General features: G+C 49.1%; 1 protein-coding gene across 1 annotated transcript in view; it reads left to right on the top strand.

Annotated features, from left to right (window-relative positions):
• OTOG (otogelin) overlaps nt 1–17,068 on the top strand; it is an 86,370-nt gene that overhangs the window by 27,366 nt on the left and 41,936 nt on the right. Inside the window, exons 22-29 of the mRNA XM_064576648.1 lie at nt 1,311–1,464; nt 9,404–9,511; nt 9,886–10,024; nt 11,665–11,799; nt 12,049–12,195; nt 12,501–12,620; nt 14,481–14,597; nt 15,289–15,445. Coding sequence (XP_064432718.1) covers nt 1,311–1,464; nt 9,404–9,511; nt 9,886–10,024; nt 11,665–11,799; nt 12,049–12,195; nt 12,501–12,620; nt 14,481–14,597; nt 15,289–15,445 — 1,077 coding nt within the window. The remainder of the gene's footprint in view (nt 1–1,310; nt 1,465–9,403; nt 9,512–9,885; nt 10,025–11,664; nt 11,800–12,048; nt 12,196–12,500; nt 12,621–14,480; nt 14,598–15,288; nt 15,446–17,068) is intronic.

The raw sequence follows: 17,068 nt of genomic DNA, 5'->3' as shown, positions 1-17,068 counted from the left end.
CACCGAGCCTTCTTGGGAAAGGCTCCAGTTTGGAGGGTGGCATACAGAGTCCTGGCCCAACCTCAGCCCCACCCTAGCAGCTGTCCCTCCTGCTTCTCAAGAAGGGGAGGCTGAGACTGTCTCCTTCAGTGGCAGCCAGCAGAGGTGTTTGGACTGTCCCTTGACCTCCCCTGGGTCCTGGGTTTCCTTGGTCTGAGCGCTTGGTTGTCTGCTAAGGCTGACTCTCGGCCCAGTCATGTGTTAGACTTGGGGGTCACAGAGATGGGAAGGACAGCCTGGGTCTTTGAGGCTGTTCCAGGCAATAGAGATGGGGGTAGGGTGGTGTGGGTCAGCCTGTGAGGGATGTGGAGGTGGTAGAGCAGGGGACGGGAGCAGGAGGGCGAGGAGGACCACTAAGGACGGGGATTGGCACAGAGGGGTGAGAGAATAATCATACAGCAGGTGGCAAAGAGCAGGGCCTCCAGAGTCTGGCAGCCCTGAGTTCAAATCTTGTCTAGTGCTTGCAAGCTGTGCAGCCTTGGGTAACTCACTTCACCTCTCTGACCCTTCGCTTCCCCTTTTGTTTATGACCTAGAATTCTGTGATTTTCTTTTTTTGTTGTTGCTTCCGTCTTCAGATTGCTTCTTCTTTGGAACTTTTATCTCCTCTTCTGTGGCTATGCTTTTCTCTCTGTTCCTTCCTAAGCTGGGCATGGAACTCACCTCCCCTTTATTGATTTCCCTAAAAAAGATCAGTCACACAAGGTGTAAGTGTGCACAGCCGACTTGATGGAAGGCTCAGGGAGAGAGGGAGTTTATGTCCTGGAAATATAGGCAATGAGGAACTGACTTCCCTGTTGCTAAAAGTCCTCTGGCCACCCTGCCACACTGCATCGCTATCCTCTTTCTGGCTCTTCTCCTGGTCTCTTTGGGGGCACTTCCTCTCACAGAAGTGACTTCTTTCTGTTATCTGGGAAATGGGAGATGGTAATACCTCACAGAGCTGTTGCCGGATTCAGTAAGAAAATGCAGGTGAAGTGCTGGGAACAGTCTCCGGTGGAGAGGACATGGTACTCTTGGTGCTGGTAGAGGTGGTGGTTGTCTTGGGTGACAGCCCACCACCCTCCCTCCCTCTACGATGTGCATCTGGGACCCCCAAGGAATGCCCCTGAAAGCATCACAGCCCCCTCTCTCCCTGCATCCTCCAGCTGTTGGTCCCCGGGGCTCCCTGGCCACCCCTGGTCAGCCAGGAGCCCACCCCCAGGCCCACGTGTTCCAAACATCCTGCTGAGTGCCCAAGCTCCTGTCAGCAGGCACCCTCTTCTCCCCCAGCCACTGCCTGCCCCGTGGGCCAGGTCTTCGTGAACTGCAGTGACCTGCACACCGACCCCGAGCTGAGCAGAGAGAGGACATGTGAGCAGCAGCTGCTGAACCTGAGCGTGCCAGCCCACGGCCCCTGCCTCTCAGGCTGTGCCTGTCCCCCAGGGTAAGTATCCACCATGCACGGCCCCCTCTCCTGATGGCGGGCAGAGCCAGGGACCGCAGGACAGAGGGAGGGGCAGGGAATTCCTCACACAGCCATGGAGGGAAGCATCCGCCCAGGGCTGGCCAGTGATCACGGAATGGCCAGCATGGAATCTGAGAAAGAACAGTGGTGTGGGGATCCAACCCGGAGTGGATTCTCCCTGGCTCTGCTTCTTACCATCGTGTGACCTGGGACAAGGAAAAGGCCTAAGCTCTCCAAGGCTCAGTTTTTCATCTACAAGATGGGGGTAGTAATAACAATGCCTACCGCCTCACCAGGTTGTCATGAGGAATACATGAGCTACTGAAGTGAAAGCACTGAGTGGGGTGTGTGGCCTGCTCCAGAGGCCCAGTGGGGTGAAGCCCATGGGAGAAACACCATGCTCCACCTCTCAGCACCTTTCCCTGCAGAGGTCTGACCGGAACCCTCAGGTGGAGGGCTGGGGCCCCTGGAATACTCCAAAAAGCAAGGCCCCACCCAGCGGAAATAGTCTCCCTCCCAGGTGCCGGAGACGCCACATGGGCTGAGTTTGGTGGCTGTGCCTTGTGGGTGTGCTGTATGCTGAGGTGGCTGCTGGGGCTCAGCCCCCTGCTTTGCCAATTCTCATTCCTGACTCTGCTTTTACTTCATGTCTGGGCTAAGAGTTTGGGTGCCTGATCCCATGACCTGGCAGCCCAGGGCTGTGGCCTTCAGCCGGACCCGAGATCAGTAGTCAGCTGGGGCTTCTGGCCCAGGCCTGGCAGTCGAGGGAAGGGAGGGGGGGTCAGGGTGGGAAGGGGAGGGAAGAGTCAGTGAGAGCTTTACTGTTTATAAAACAGCTTGATGTTATCACCCCCTTCAGTCGCAGAGCCTCCCTGGGAGAAAGGAAGGAAGGATCATTACTCTCATTTTGCAGACGAAGAAACTGAGGCCAAGGGCAGAGTGGAGGGAAGTAGGCGGCCCAGGAGCCGTGACTCAAACCCAGCTCTGCTGACTCCAGATCCTGCCCTTAGGCCAGAGTGTGCCAGCTCCGTGAGGCCAGGGGCTGGTTCCCTAGACAGAGGTCATCACGTGCGTGAGGAACTTCCCCTTCCCAGGCAAGAGTGCCCACAGGAGACCGCTGTGAGGTCTCAAGAGCCCGCACAGTATCCTAGGCCCAGCTGGCGGGGTGCGGACAATACCTGCTGCCACGTAGACCCCAGAGCAGCCTGGGAGGGAGAGCCAGGGCCTCAGGGGTCAGGAACTGAGGCTCACTCACTGCCAACCATGGTGGCAAGGCCACAGAGGCCAGGTGGAACTGGGAGAGCTGGGCTCAGTCGTGCCAGTGACCCGTCCTGTGACTTCTCTGAACGTGGCCACATCTGTACAAGGGCCAGTGACTCTGGGAGGGGCTTGGGAATGAAGGATTCAGTGACATCCCTCTCATGACAGTGCTTTGTGGTCTCCAGCTATACTCCTCAAACATTAGTGTGCACATGAGTCATCAGGGAGCTGACCCTGATTCAGGAAGTCTGGGGCCGGGGCACCTGAAACTCTGCATTTCTAGCAACCTCCCAGGAGATCCCGATGCTGCTCGTCTGGCGACCACAATTTGAACAGCAGGATTCTAAAACATTATCCAACAGTAGGGATTAGTTTAACTCAGATCGAAAAACCAGCGTGGGGTTCCCTTTTCAATCCCCAGGTTCCAAAGGGATGGATAGAATGTGAAGATTTTTTCTTTTTTTTTTTTTTATTCATGAAAGTCAGAGAGAGAGAGAGAGGCAGAGGCAGAGGGAGAGAAGCAGGCTCTGCACTGAGCAGGGAGCCCGATGCAGGACTCGATCCAGGGACTCCAGGATCATGACCTGAGCCGAAGGCAGACGCTTAACCATCTGAGCCACCCAGGCGCCCCGTAGAATGTGAAGATTTCTAATGGACTGGGTGACCTATGACAAGTTATGTGGCCACTTGGGCATCAGTTTTCTTGTCCGTAAGGTGCTGCTGGTTGGTTGTTGGCCAAGTCTGAGTCGGGCAGCACCTGAACCCACTTCCTCTGCTCCAGGCCTTTTAAGGATCAGTTCAGGTCCTGGAGCTGCTCTAAGAACATCCACAGTCCAGAGGGCTGGGGGGAGGGGGCAAGCCCCCAGCCACCTGAATGTTTGTCGCTGGCTATGGGATATCAGACAAACCACTTCCTTTTTCTGAGCCTGGATTCCTCATCTGTGAATTGAGGGTAGTAATGCCACCTTGTGGGGCTCTTACTAGATTTGAAAGAGGCAGTGGCTGCAAGGAGCCCGGCCCGGGGTAGTAAGAGCTCCATAAAGGCTCGTTCCCCTCCCTTACCTCTTGGGTATTTGCTACAGTGGCTCAGTGGCTCGTATGCTGTGTCAAATGCCCTGTGAGGAGTTTACATTCCACAGGGGCTTGCAAAGGGAAATTATTGGAGCCTCAAAGGCATTTCCTGCCATTCTGGAATGTCCTCTTGGGAGCTGGGATAGGGCTTCCAAAGATGCCCCCTATCCTAACAACCCCTGCATGGGGCCCTCTGGGCCCCGGAGCCCCATACCCTTCTCCATGGCGTTGACAAGAATCTCTGGGTGCTGTGTATGGATCCAAAGGACCCGGAGCCACTGTAGGAGCCACGAGGGCTCTTTGTGCCACTCTAAATTTCTTTGCATCTGGCTGCTGAGCCACGGGCCCTGGGGCCACTAAGCAGTATAGTACAGTGGTTGTAAGCACAGACTCTGGAGTCAGGCTTGAATCTTGATTCCACCACTTACTAGGTGAGTTAATTAACTTCCTTGAGTCTCAGTTTCCTCATTTGTAAACTGGCCCAGAGTAAGCACTCCATGTGAGCGGACAAGCATTGTCTTCCTCATTTGGATGCCAGGCATTTGCAGATGTCCTCTGAGGGGACCCTGAAGTGAAAGGATCCCTTAACAGGTCAGGAGAGGATGCTCCACAGACTGAGAGCACCTTGAGGACAGAGGCCAAAGTTTCTCTCTGTGGTGGGCACACAGCAGGTGCTCAGGGACGCAAGCAGGTCTCCATAGGACCAGGAGGGAGCAGGGAATGGTGGGCAGCAGGGAAGACCCCTCAGGAGGTGGCAAGAGACAAGGCCTGGGCTGAAGTTGAAGGCATGAGCCAGCCCACTTGTGGTGTCCGATGCAATTATGGGTAGAGGAGGGACAAGAAACCAGTATTTATTGTGTATCTACTAGGCTCTAGGCAGTGTGCTCAGGTCTGTAATGAAATTCTTGTAATGACCTTGAAGAAGGCATAATTACCCCTGTTTTACACATGAAAAAACAGGGGCTTAGGAAGGTTAAGTGGCTTCAGGGAAAACAGTGAATTAAACACATGCTTTTTTTTTTTTTCCCTGCTTCCTCCCACAATGAAATGCTGGTAATAGAGTTAAATAAAAAAACAACAAAACAAAACAAAACAAAACAAAAAAAACCCCTGTAAGTCCCCAGGGACTAAGAGAACCGGCATGCAAATGACAGTGGCACAAGATGGGTCAATAGTTCTTGAAGAACGAACAAGGGTGGATGTGTGGAAACTAACCTTGCAGAGCAGCTGTTGACCGCTGATGCTTGCAGAGGAGGAGGCCAAGGAGAAACAACCTATGTTGTGTTGACAGCTTCAGGGACAGGAGGCTCCAGGCATCTCAGAAGGTGGGGTGGTGGGAGGGAGACAGGAGGATGTCCCACACAACTCTGTGTAAGGAGCCATCAACCCCCCAGGCCTCCTCCCCCATGCCCTGGGGTCACACAACTGCCCTAACCCCATCCAGCAGGAGAAAGGTGGTTAAAGTTTCTGCAGAAACCACATCAGAGACTTTGATCTCAGGAGAACCAGGAGGGATGAGATGCAGAGTGAAGACAGGGAGAGTAAATGAAAGCTTAGTGGGACCCCAGCCCTCTTCCCCAGCTTGGTTCCCACAATAGTGGCATTGAAGCTTCTGCCTCCCAGGCTGGAGATGAAGAGGATTCTTCTCTTGAAAATGGGCTGGACCAAGAGAAAAAAAAAATCTACAGAAGGTGACATTTTAGGGGTTCCCCCAATAAAATGGTGGCTCCCCTTAATTATGCAGCTTCTAGTCAACTTTTGGTTCCTCACTGCTTTTTTCCCTTTTAAATTTTTTTTTAAAGTGAGGCATAATTTATAAACAGTAAAATGGGGACGCCTGGGTGGCTCAGTTGTTAAGCCTCTGCCTTCGGCTCAGGTCATGATCCCCAGGGTCCTGGGATTGAGTCCTGCATCAGGCTCCCTGCTCGGCGGGAACCCTGCTTCTCCCTCTCCCTCTCCCCCTGCTTGTGTTCCTGCTTTCACTATCTCTCTGTCAAATAAATAAAATCTTAAAAAAAAAAAAAAAAACAACCACAGTAAAATGTATAGATTCTAAGCATACAGTTCGCTAAGCTTTGACAAATTTAAATGCTCATGTATAGGTACCAATGAAAGGTACTCATTGTCATATCTCATTATTATTTTAACTGGTAATTTAACGGGTAATTTTCCCTAATGACAATGAGTACTTTTTCATGTGTTTTTTTGCCATTTGTATATCTTCCTTTGTGGAGTGTCCCTTCAAGTCTTTTGCCCATATCTTATTTGGTTGACTATTTTCTTTAAATTTAATTATAGTTTTTTCCTTATCAAATATATACATTGCAAATATTTTCTTCCTGCCTGTGGTTCGCCTATTTATTTACTTAATGTATCTTAATAAGCCTAAAAACTTCTGATGAGCATGTTTTAAATTTTGATTGCATCTAATCTATCATTTTTTTCCCGTTATAATCAGTTCTCTCCATGTCCTCAGTAGTTGCAGCTCCAAGGTTGTAAAGACATTCTCTGATGTTTTCCTCTAGAAGCTTTAAAATTTTGGCTTTTACATTGGATCCATAATCTATCTGAAATGATTCTATATTGTAGAATGGAGTCAAATTTCATTTTATTTTTTTCTGATGGATATCCTGTGGTTTTAGCCCAATTTTAATAATAGGCTTTTCTCTCCCTATTGAATTGCTCTGGTCCCTTTGTTTAAAAAAATCAATTGACTTTATAAATGTGGGTCTATTTCAGGACTCTCTATTCTGTACCATTAATCTCTTTGTCTATCTTTAGACCAGTATCACACAGTCTTGATTTCTGAAGCTTTATAAGAAGTCTTGAAATCAGAAGGTGATTGTGCTCCAACTTTGTTCTTTTTCAGGATTTTTGGGACACTTTTAGGTCCATGTAAATTTAGGGAATTTCTACAGAAAACCCCCTGGGATTTTAATTGGTTTCGTGTTGAATCTAGAAGTCAGTTTGGTGAGAACTGACATCTTCACACTACTGTGTTCCCCCAATGCACAAATATGGCATTATTTCACTTATTGGGTCTTCTTTAATTTCTCTCAGCAGTGTTTCATACTTTTCATGGAAAGGTTTTGCACATATGTCATTGAATTTATTCATAGGTATTTGATGTCTTGGCTGTCCATTCCATCCAAGTTGTCAAATTTATTGGCTTTACATCATAAAAGTATTTATTTTCCTTTTAATATCTGTAGAGTCTGCAATGATGTTTTCTCTTTTCTCCTGATATTTTGAGTCTTTTCTCTTTTTCTTACTATCCAGTCTAGGCAGGGGGTTGTCAGTGTTATTGATGTTTTCAAAGACCATACTCTGGTTCCATTGATTTTTTTCCCTATGGGTTTCTGTTTTCTATTTCACTGATTTCTGCTCTTACCTTTATTATTTTCTTCTCACTACTTACTTTGGTTTTAACTTGCTCTTATATTTCTGGTTCAGATCTTTTATTTTAATCCTTTGTTATTTCTAATATAAGCATTTAAAGCTATAAATTTCTCTGTAAGCTCTGCTTTAGCTCACTCTACAAATTTTGATACCATGTGTTTTCATTATTTTTGTTGTAATCTTTTCTAATTTCCTTTGTGATTTCTTCTTTGACCCTTGAGTTATTTAGAAATGTTACTAGAGGGGCGTCTGGGTGGCTCAGTTGGTTAGGCATCTGCCTTTGGCTCAGGTCATGATCCCAGGGTCCTGGGATCGAGCTCCACATCAGGCTCTCTGCTCAGCAGGGAGCCTGCTTCTCCCTCTCCCTCTGTCTGCTGCTCTTCCTACTTGTGCTCTCTCTTTCTCTGTCAAATAAATAAATAAAATCTTTAAAAAAAAAAGAAATGTTACTAGATTTTGAAATATTTGGAGATTTTCCCTATACTTGTTTGTTCCTGATTTCTTTTTTTTTTTTTTAGATTTATTTATTTATTTGAGAGAGAGAGAGAGGAGCAGGAGGGGCAGAGGGAGAGGGAGAGAGAGAATCTCAAGCAGACTCTGCTGAGCATGGAGCCCAACACAGGGCTTGATCTCACGACCCTGAGATCATGACCTGAACCAAAACCAAGAGTTGGATGCTTAACCAACAGGAGTGGAGTGTTGAGATCTCTAACTATAATTGTGGATTTGTTTCTTTCTCCTTTTAGTTTCTATGAGTTTCTGCTTCTGTTTTTAAGCTCTGTTACTTGGTGCATGTCCATTTAGGATTGTTGTGTTCTCTTGATAAATGGGCTCTTTTGCTGTCATGAAATATCCCTCCTATTTCTGCTAATGCTAAATGGCTTGAAGTCTACTTTGATATTAATAAAGCCACTCCATCTTTCTTATAACTGGTGTTTGCATGGTATTTTTTCCTATAATTTTACTTTTAACTTATCTGTGCCTTTATATTTCAATTGTGTCTTTTGTAAACAGAATGCAGTTGGGTTTTGCTTTTTTAGCCAATGTTACAGTTTCTACCTTTTTAATTGAAGAGTTTGTACACTTGGATTTAATGTAATTGGATTGGATTTACTGCTACCATCTTATTATTTGTTATCTGTTTGTCCTATTGGGTTTTCTGGGTTGTTTTTTTTTTTTTTTTTTGGTCTTTTCTGCCTTTTGGGGGGTTATTTTTTAGTATTCTATTTTATTTCCTTTATTTCATTTTGACTACATATCATGGCATTTTGTGGTTTTTCTAGAAATTATAATCTGTATCTTTCATTTATCAGTCTACCAAGAATTAATATTTTACCACTTTCTGTAGAACACTTGTACCAGTATCTTTCATTTACTTACTTCTTGTCCTTTGCACCATTATTCTCATACATTTTACTTCTACGTATTTTATAAAACTCACAATTCATTGACATTAACCTTGCTCTAAATGCCCAGTTATCTTTTAGAGAAATTAAGAAGCAATTTCTAGAATTATTTATCAACATATTTTCCATTTTTAGAACTCTTTATTCCTTCATGTGAATCTGAGTTTCCATCTTCCTGAAAAACTTACTTGAACATCTCTTTCTTTTTTTGGGAGAGAGAGAGGGCGCGCATATGAGCAGGGTGGGGGGAAGGGCAGAGGGAGAGAGAGAATCTTAAGCAGGTTCCATGTCCAGTGCAGAGCCCAATGAGAGGTTCGATCTCAGGACCCTGAGATCATGACCGGAGCCGAGATCAGGAGTCAGACCCCTAACCAACTGAGTCACCTAGGCATCCCTAACATTTCTTTTTAATGCAAGTCTATTGGATGCTCTTGGAGGGCCAATGCCCATGTTCATTATCTGTTTATTAATACACAGCTAGTGCCCAAACGGCAACTGGCATCCTGGCCGGCTGAGGGGAATGTGGCTGGTAGAGCTGAGCCTTACTTCCTGATGGATGGCAGAGGCTTCTGAGGTGGGCCAAGTCTTTGGTTTTTCCAGTTACCAAGGTACCTCTGAGCCCCACTGGGCAGCAACAGGATGGTAGGTGTGTACATTGTCAGTTACTTCTGGAGGAAATGCTGAGAGCCACCCTACGGTATCCATGTGGATGCAGGGTTCTCTATAGATGGCAGATAAGGGAAGCGTGCTGGCTTGACCACCTGCTTGCTGTGTCCCTACAGCTTACTCAGACATGGGGACGCATGTTTCCTGCCAGAGGATTGCCCGTGCACTTGGAAGGGGAAGGAGTATTTCCCTGGGGACCAGGTCATGTCTCCCTGCCACACCTGGTAAGTGAGGGTACCTACCATTCAGGCTCTGCTTTTTGCCGGGGATGAGGATGGATGCGAAAAGCATGATGGTGAGCGCCGTTTAGCATTCCCCCTTCCACCATGTTCACACCCATGTTGTGTGTTTGTGTGCCATACAGGGGTATGTGTATATATATAAGGGTATGCAAAGATAGAAATCTGGGGGATGTTTTTGTAAACATTTACACGAATGTGATTTTGTGACCTCCAGGCTTCCATTGGAGGTCAATGGTGTTTGTGACCCCTAGCCCAGGGGCACATAGTGGGCACTGTGTAGGCAGTGGCTCTGGTGTGGGTATTCCGAGTGTGTGTGGCGTGGGCCCTGTGAGCTGCTCTGGGCCCGTGTGTTTCAGTGTCTGCCAGTGGGGCTCGTTCCAGTGCACGCTCCACCCCTGCGCTTCCACCTGCACGGCCTATGGTGACCGGCACTACCGCACGTTCGATGGGCTCCCGTTCGACTTCGTGGGGGCGTGCAAAGTGCACCTGGTCAAGGTGAGCTCCTGGATGCGTCTGCCCAGCTGGCTGTATGGGGACCCGGGGCAGCTGAAGCTGAGGACCTGTCCGGCGCGGCGATGTTCTAGACTCCAGTCTGATGCAGAATTGGGCGGGTGGAGGGATCTAAGCCTGGGGGTGGGGCAGGGCTATCTGGAGACTGAAAGAAGTGCTGTGGAGCAGGCTCAGGGCTAGACAGAGCTCACCAGTCATATAATACCCCACTGCTTGGCCACTCACCATTATAGCCTTGCCCTGTTGGGTCCCAAGGGTCTTCTTGTCTGTAATAAGAACTCATGGTTTTTGAGCTTTTATTGTATGGCTGGTGGTCTGCTGAGCCAATTTCATGGATTACTTTGCCTAATTCTCACAGCAACATTATGAAGTAGAGTTTACTGACCCCATGTTATAGATGCAGCAACTTAGGCTTAGGGGAGTTAGGTGTCTTGGCTGAGGTCACACCATTGGCCAGTGGCAGAGCTGGTGTCAAGTTTGAACCAAGAAATCTGACAGGAGATTTAATGTGTGAAAGCTGTCAGCTCCTGCGAAGGAAAAAGGATGGTGGTGTGGGGTGGGGGGCACAGTAGAGGCAGGATCCTCTCCAGAAAGAGAAAAGGGGTATGAAGAGGGCAGGTGGGAGAGTGCCAGAGGCACACCCAAGGGACTTTGATTTTGCTAAGGACCTGTCCCATTATATAATAGTGAGAGTAATAATAATGACAAACCTTTTATGGAATGAGTCCTAGCTATGGGGCAGGCATTGTGTGGGGGTTTTTCATGTAATTTCTGTAACTTCAAGAGACAGATAATTGACCTTATTTTAATTTTTAAATTTCAAAGGCAATGCATGCTCTTCACTGACATTTAAAACAATTTAGAAGCATATATTAAAAATAAATATTTCCCTTTACAGCTCTTCTGTTCCCATTCCCTGCTCGTAACAGTTAGGTGTGAATCCTGCAAGATCGTCTTCCATGAGACAGACAGATACACACACACACACACACACACACGGTGCTTTGTTTTTATGGATAGGATTCTGCAATTTGCTCTATTCACTTAATACCATATACCTTAGTCATTATAGAATCGGTACATACCTCTTTCTTCTTTGTGTAAAATTCTACAGAGAGGACATGCTCTCGTTTGTTTTATTATCTCCCCATTGACAGACATTTAGATTGTTGCTAATATTTAAATGCTCAATGAATACTTTTGTGGATGTATCTCATAGAGTGTTAGATGTGGAATTGCCATGAAAAGTTGTATACACATAAGATGTTATTCAGTGCTTGCAATTTGCCCTCCAAGAAGGCTTACACTACTGTCATCACATATATAAGACAGTACCCCCACACTATACCCTTGTCAGCACCAGTCAACCCTATTATATAGCCATCCATCCATCCATCCGTCCGTCCAATACTTTTTGGAGAGTGACTACATGCTAAACACTGCCCTAGGCACAACAGTGAAATTGAGCTTCAGAGAACTGAAGTAAGTTGCCCAAAGTCACACAGCTAATAAGAAGTATAAGTGGATTGAAAACCACCTCAGAGTCCATGTCCCACTACCTCTGTGCCTGTCCTCAGGCTCTTTTCTCTCCCTGGCTCTACTGAACTAATTTATTTTCTCCCCAGAGCACAGCGGACCTCAGTTTCTCTGTGATTGTAGAGAATGTAGACTGTTACAGCTCTGGTATCATCTGTAGGAAGTTTATTTCCATCAACGTTGGGAACTCACTCCTCATCTTTGATGACGACTCGGGAAGTCCTGTAAGGCCTGGTGCAGGTTCAGGTTGTATAGACAGTCGTATGTTAACAGGGGCTGGGGCAGAAGAGGGCTGGGGACCCAGTTCCTTGGAGCTGTTGAGTCAGCAGCCCCGATTGAACTCCTTGGTCAAAGTCAGGAACACAGAGGTTAATGTCAGGGTGTGAGGGAGGCGTGAGTTCCTGGGGCTGGGCAGCTGACCCAGGTGTTGGGGGACATCCGGGCCTCAGGAATGACCATTCCTGTCGCTCTAGAGTCCTGAGAGCTTCCTGGATGAGAAGCAGGAGGTCCACACGTGGCAAGCAGGGTTTTTCACGCTGGTGCATTTCCCAAGGGAGCACATCACCCTCTTATGGGACCAGAGAACCACAGTGCACATCCAGGCTGGGCCACAGTGGCAGGTACTTGCATGAGCGGTGACCCTCACAGGGCCCTCTGCTCCTTCCTGGGGCTGACCCAGGCCACTGGGCATCCTTGCATGAGCTGGACCCTCACCAAGGAGCCTGGAGTATCATGCCTCCTGTCCTGTCCGCCCCCACCCCACTCCGTGCCCTTCTCCTCTGACTCTTCTCCTACCCCTCTTTACATCATGACCTCAGAAGTTGCTTCAGGTCCATGACAGACTCCTGGGCTCATGGCAACTGCGCTGCCAGTGGTTCGTCCCTGGTGTTCCTGCAGGTGACCGCAGTGTCCTCTCTTCTTTCAGGGCCAGCTGGCGGGACTCTGTGGGAACTTTGACTTAAAAACCATCAATGAGATGAGGACTCCGGAGAATTTAGAGTTAACTAACCCCCAGGAGTTTGGCAGCAGTTGGGCTGCCGTCGAGGTAAAGGCTCCCTAGGCTGCCTCCCTCCCTCACTCAGATGGGCCCTGGCTGGCACTGAGGGGCCCTGGCCCCAGGTCAGGGACACTGGTGTGAGACTGCTCATGCAACCGCTCTCCTGGCCTCTGACCCAGCATCCCCAGCCTTCGGCTCTGCCCTGTGGCCAGAGGGCATCCACCCCCCATCTCACAAATCAGGCTGCACCTGTGCCCTGGATCAAGCCCTGATGGGAGGGTGGGGGCTGAGAAGGAGATGAAGTCTTTGTCTGAGGAGAGATGACCACCTACGTACTAGGGAAGATGAGGCTTGTTGAAACCTGACCATCTTAACCATCTCTGTGCCCCCAGTGCCTGGCACTAGGTCTGGTCCAGAGGAGAGTCCAAGAGAGACCCATGTGGCCTGAGGCAATCAGAGCAGGCTTCCTGAAGGAGGTGGGAGTAGACTGGTACTTAAAGGCCATATTTGGAAAGATGAATGTATCAGAGAGAAGGCCTCTGAGAGGGAGACAACTTTAGCAGAGGCAGAAATGAGGAGGATGTCTCTGGGGTTTGGGAAATGGCTGAGGCCCCCAAGTTGTGAGCTATGGGGGAAAACAGCCCTGAACTGAGAGCAAGAGACCTAGGTTCTTGTCTTGGGTCATCCAGTGAGCTGCTGGGTGAGCTTGAGTAAGTTCCATCTTCTCCGTGGTCCTCTGAAGGAGCTGTGCCAGGAGAGGGATGTAGACTGGATTTAAGCTCTTGTGACAACTCTGATCAGCCAAAAGAGGTAGCCTGTGAAGCCGTGCTGAGAAATACCTAAGACTTGTGTCAGGCTCAGCTAGAAGGAGAACTGTGATTGATTAGTTATGTCTATGGATGCCGCAGCAGAGAGTGGTGACATGGGCATTACATATTCGCGTTTCCTGGACTGAGTCATCTTATGTCCCTAATTCTCAGTTGGGGAGTAGAGGAAGATGAGCTTATGTAGACTGGGGTCCAGGGACAGTCATGGCTTGGTGCCCAGTGTAATCCTGAGGTGGGACAAGGCTGTTCTTGCAGCCTCAGAAGAGTGCTCTAGCCCACCCCCATTTTAGAGAAGCAGAGAGGATGACTAACCTTTATTGCTCCCCTCCTCCGATCCCCTACTGCTGTTCCTCTCTTGATAACCCCCTTGGGCATATCCTGGGGGGTTCTTATGAGAATGTAGCACTGATGGAGGAGGTTCGGCAGACATTGGGGCAGTCAGTATTGGTTATTAGTTATCTGTAGCTATGTAACAACACTACTACAGACTTGGAAACATTTGACCACACACATGTGGTGTCTGTTGGTCAGGAGTCAGGGTGGGGCTTGACTGGTTCTCTGCTTGGGGTATCACAGGCTCAACCAAGGTGTCAGCCAGGGCTGGGCTCTTATCTGGACGTTCGACTAGGGAGGTATGTCCTTCCCCACCTGCTGGGGTGGTTGTCAGCAACCATAGAATTGAGAGCTTCAGTGTTTTTGCTAGCTCTTGGCCAGAGAAGACCCCCGGCTCCTAGAGAGCACTCACCGTTTCTACCATGTGAGGCTCCCCCACATGGCTGCTTGCTTCCTCACAGCCAGCAAGGGAGAGACTCAGCAAGATGGACTCTACCATCTTATAAAACATAAAATATGTAACATAAAAATGCAGTCGCAGACTCATAACCATGTCCATCCCGTCACCTTTGCCTTCTTTTGTCAGTTTGAAGCAAGTCATAGGTCCTTCCCATACTCAAGGGGAGGGAATTATACAAGGACTTGAACCTCAGGAGTTGGGGGATCAAGGGGGCCACTCTAAGAGTCTGTCCACCACACCAGGCATTGTGGGGATAGGGAGATCAACAGCCCTGCCTTTGCCTCTCAGTGCCCAGACACCCTTGACCCCTGGGACACGTGTGTCCTGAATCCTCTCCGAGAACCATTTGCCAGAAAGGAGTGCAGCATCCTGCTCAGTGAGGTGTTTGAGACCTGCCACCCTGTGGTGAGTGGACCCCAGCCTCAGTCCTCCTGAGCCCCTCCCTACCTTCCCTCAATCCCTTCTCCTCGCAGACCGCCCCCCCACCCAATGCCTGGGGAGAGGCACCTCAGGTCTAGAAAGGAGACCTACCTCTGCCAATCCCCTGCCTCCAGCCTGCTCCGATGAACCTGTTCTGTTTCCCCAGATGACCCAGGACAGACAGCCAAACAAACCGCTCCCATGCCTTTTTCAAACCTATCTCAATCTGGCTCTTCCTCCCGGTGAGGAAGTTATTCTGCATAGTGGACACAAACCCCTCATGCCCTGGCATCGGCCTGTGTGGAGACGGAGGGGAGCTGGCGCTTAGCTCTGCATGGCACCCCCCAGGGCCTCGAAGGCTGCCGTCGGCCTGGCCCTGGCTGGGAGTTCATACCCCATGTCTGTCTCTCAGCCACACCCTTAACCTCTGGATCCAATAGTGTAGGCCTAGGGAAGGCGAGAGCTTAGTTCTCAAAAGTGGGGTCTGCCTGGGCCATGGAGCTGTTTTGCTCTGAGCTGGCCGCCTGTCTGCCCTCACCCCACCAGGGCAGCGCACCCCAGCCTGGTGTCCCTTCATGTGGATGCTGCTCCCTGCCACGAGGAGGCGTCGGCCGGGAAGCTGAGGGGCTAACCCTCGGGAGCTGTCCTCTGACCTCTGACTTCTGACCTCCCCCAGGTCGATGTCACTTGGTTTTACTCAAACTGCCTGACGGACACCTGTGGGTGCAGCCGGGGCGGGGACTGTGAGTGCTTCTGTGCCAGTGTGTCCGCCTATGCCCACCAGTGCTGCCAGCACGGGGTGGCTGTGGCCTGGCGGACCCCGCGCCTCTGCCGTGAGTATGCAGACCGGGCACCCAGCGTGGGGAGCGGGGGCCCCTCCGCGGGCAGGCCTGTGGGCTGCCATCACCCTGCCTGGCATTGCTGAGTACTCGGTACGTGCCACGCACCAACTGGCTTGCCCGTATCTTTCACTGAATTCGTAAAATACCCTATCAAGTAGGAGTTCATTCCTGGTTCACAGCTGGGGAGCAGGTTAGACATGGAGTTAGAGATGGAGTAACGTGCTCAAGGTCACACAGCTTAGTGGAGGAGCCAGGGCTCATCTTCAGATGGTCTGGCTGCAAATCTGTGCTCTTAACCACGTTCCCAGGGGAGTCAGGAGCCCCGGGTTTCAGACCCACAGCTGCCATATGCGAGCTGTTTGGCCTCAAACAAGTCACCCAACCTCTCTGGGGCTCAATTTTCTCATCTGAAAAGTAGGAATAGACCTGCCCCACCAGGTTTATTGTGAGGGTCAAATGGGATAATGAATTAAAAGCCCTTTGTCAGCTAAGACATACGGGCCCCTTCAGAGGCAGCACAAGACATCAGTTTATTTAGAGCAATGGTGGTCTGTAAATGCTTTGGGTTGCACGCTCCATCTAGTAAAAAATGTTTCAAGCGTGCATTCATACACATACATAGATACATGTATGTGGGTACATATATACTATTAGTAGTATAAATGTGTATCATAAAACAGATACCAGAGTAAATATTTTAAAAATGAAATAAAATATATAGAAAGTTCCATTAGTCATTCACTTATTATTTATTATTTGTTCCTGCACACCGATGATCTTTCTGGGCCCATCACTGCCTCACTTTGGGGTGCAGTGGTTATCACACAGCCTCGGAGGCCAGACTGTCTGGGTTCAGGCCCAAGCCCCACCCAGCGGGGTCACCTGGGGCACATTCTTCACACCCCGACTCGTACATGGGTTAAGAGACCCGTCCCTCCCTTGCAGGGTGCTGCAAGATTTCAGTGAGCTAGCCCACGTGAAGCACCGGGCATGCGCTCTGTGGTATTGCTGAGGTTGCTGTCATTTCTTACGGGGACGCAGGTGCTGGCCCGTCCTGAGCCCTGAGAGCTCCAGGCAGGATGACCCTAGGAAGAAGATGGAGCAGAACCTACCTCTGGCCTCCCTTTTCTCTGCCCGGTTTCCTCTGAGAGCCCTCTACTACAGAGGCTCTGTGGTCATGCTCTGTGGCCCTCCCTTCTCTTTCTCAGATAAAAATCCTTCATGAAAGAGAAGGCAGCACAGTTTTACCGAGGATCTGCTGTGTGCCCAGCCGTGTGCCTTCTGTGCATTAGCTCCTTGATATTCAGGGCTAGGGACTCCTCACCTAGGACACAAGATTTAAGGAAGCACAAAAAACTCAGTAACGGAGATAAATCACATTTGAAGGTAATATTTTTTAAAAACCAAACTTAATGCAAAAATATCTGTGGCTTTGATGAACAAAATATCAAAGTTTTAAGTAATGACAGGGTCGATAGTACTGATTTTCTCTTCTGCCTCAGGATCCAACGTGGTTTGGCAAGGCGCTATCATCGATCCTGTCCTTATTTTAAATTTTTGATATTTGGTTCATCACGGACATTTTGCATTTTGCATTAATTTAAAACATTTTAA

Source organism: Mirounga angustirostris, unplaced genomic scaffold (assembly GCF_029215605.1).
Source record: "Mirounga angustirostris isolate CCGP_5_RB_7025 unplaced genomic scaffold, mMirAng1.0.hap1 SCAF_13, whole genome shotgun sequence".
Taxonomy (NCBI): domain Eukaryota; kingdom Metazoa; phylum Chordata; class Mammalia; order Carnivora; family Phocidae; genus Mirounga; species Mirounga angustirostris.
The sequence above is the reverse complement of the archived record's forward strand: the minus strand, read 5'-3'. Positions and strand labels throughout refer to the sequence as shown.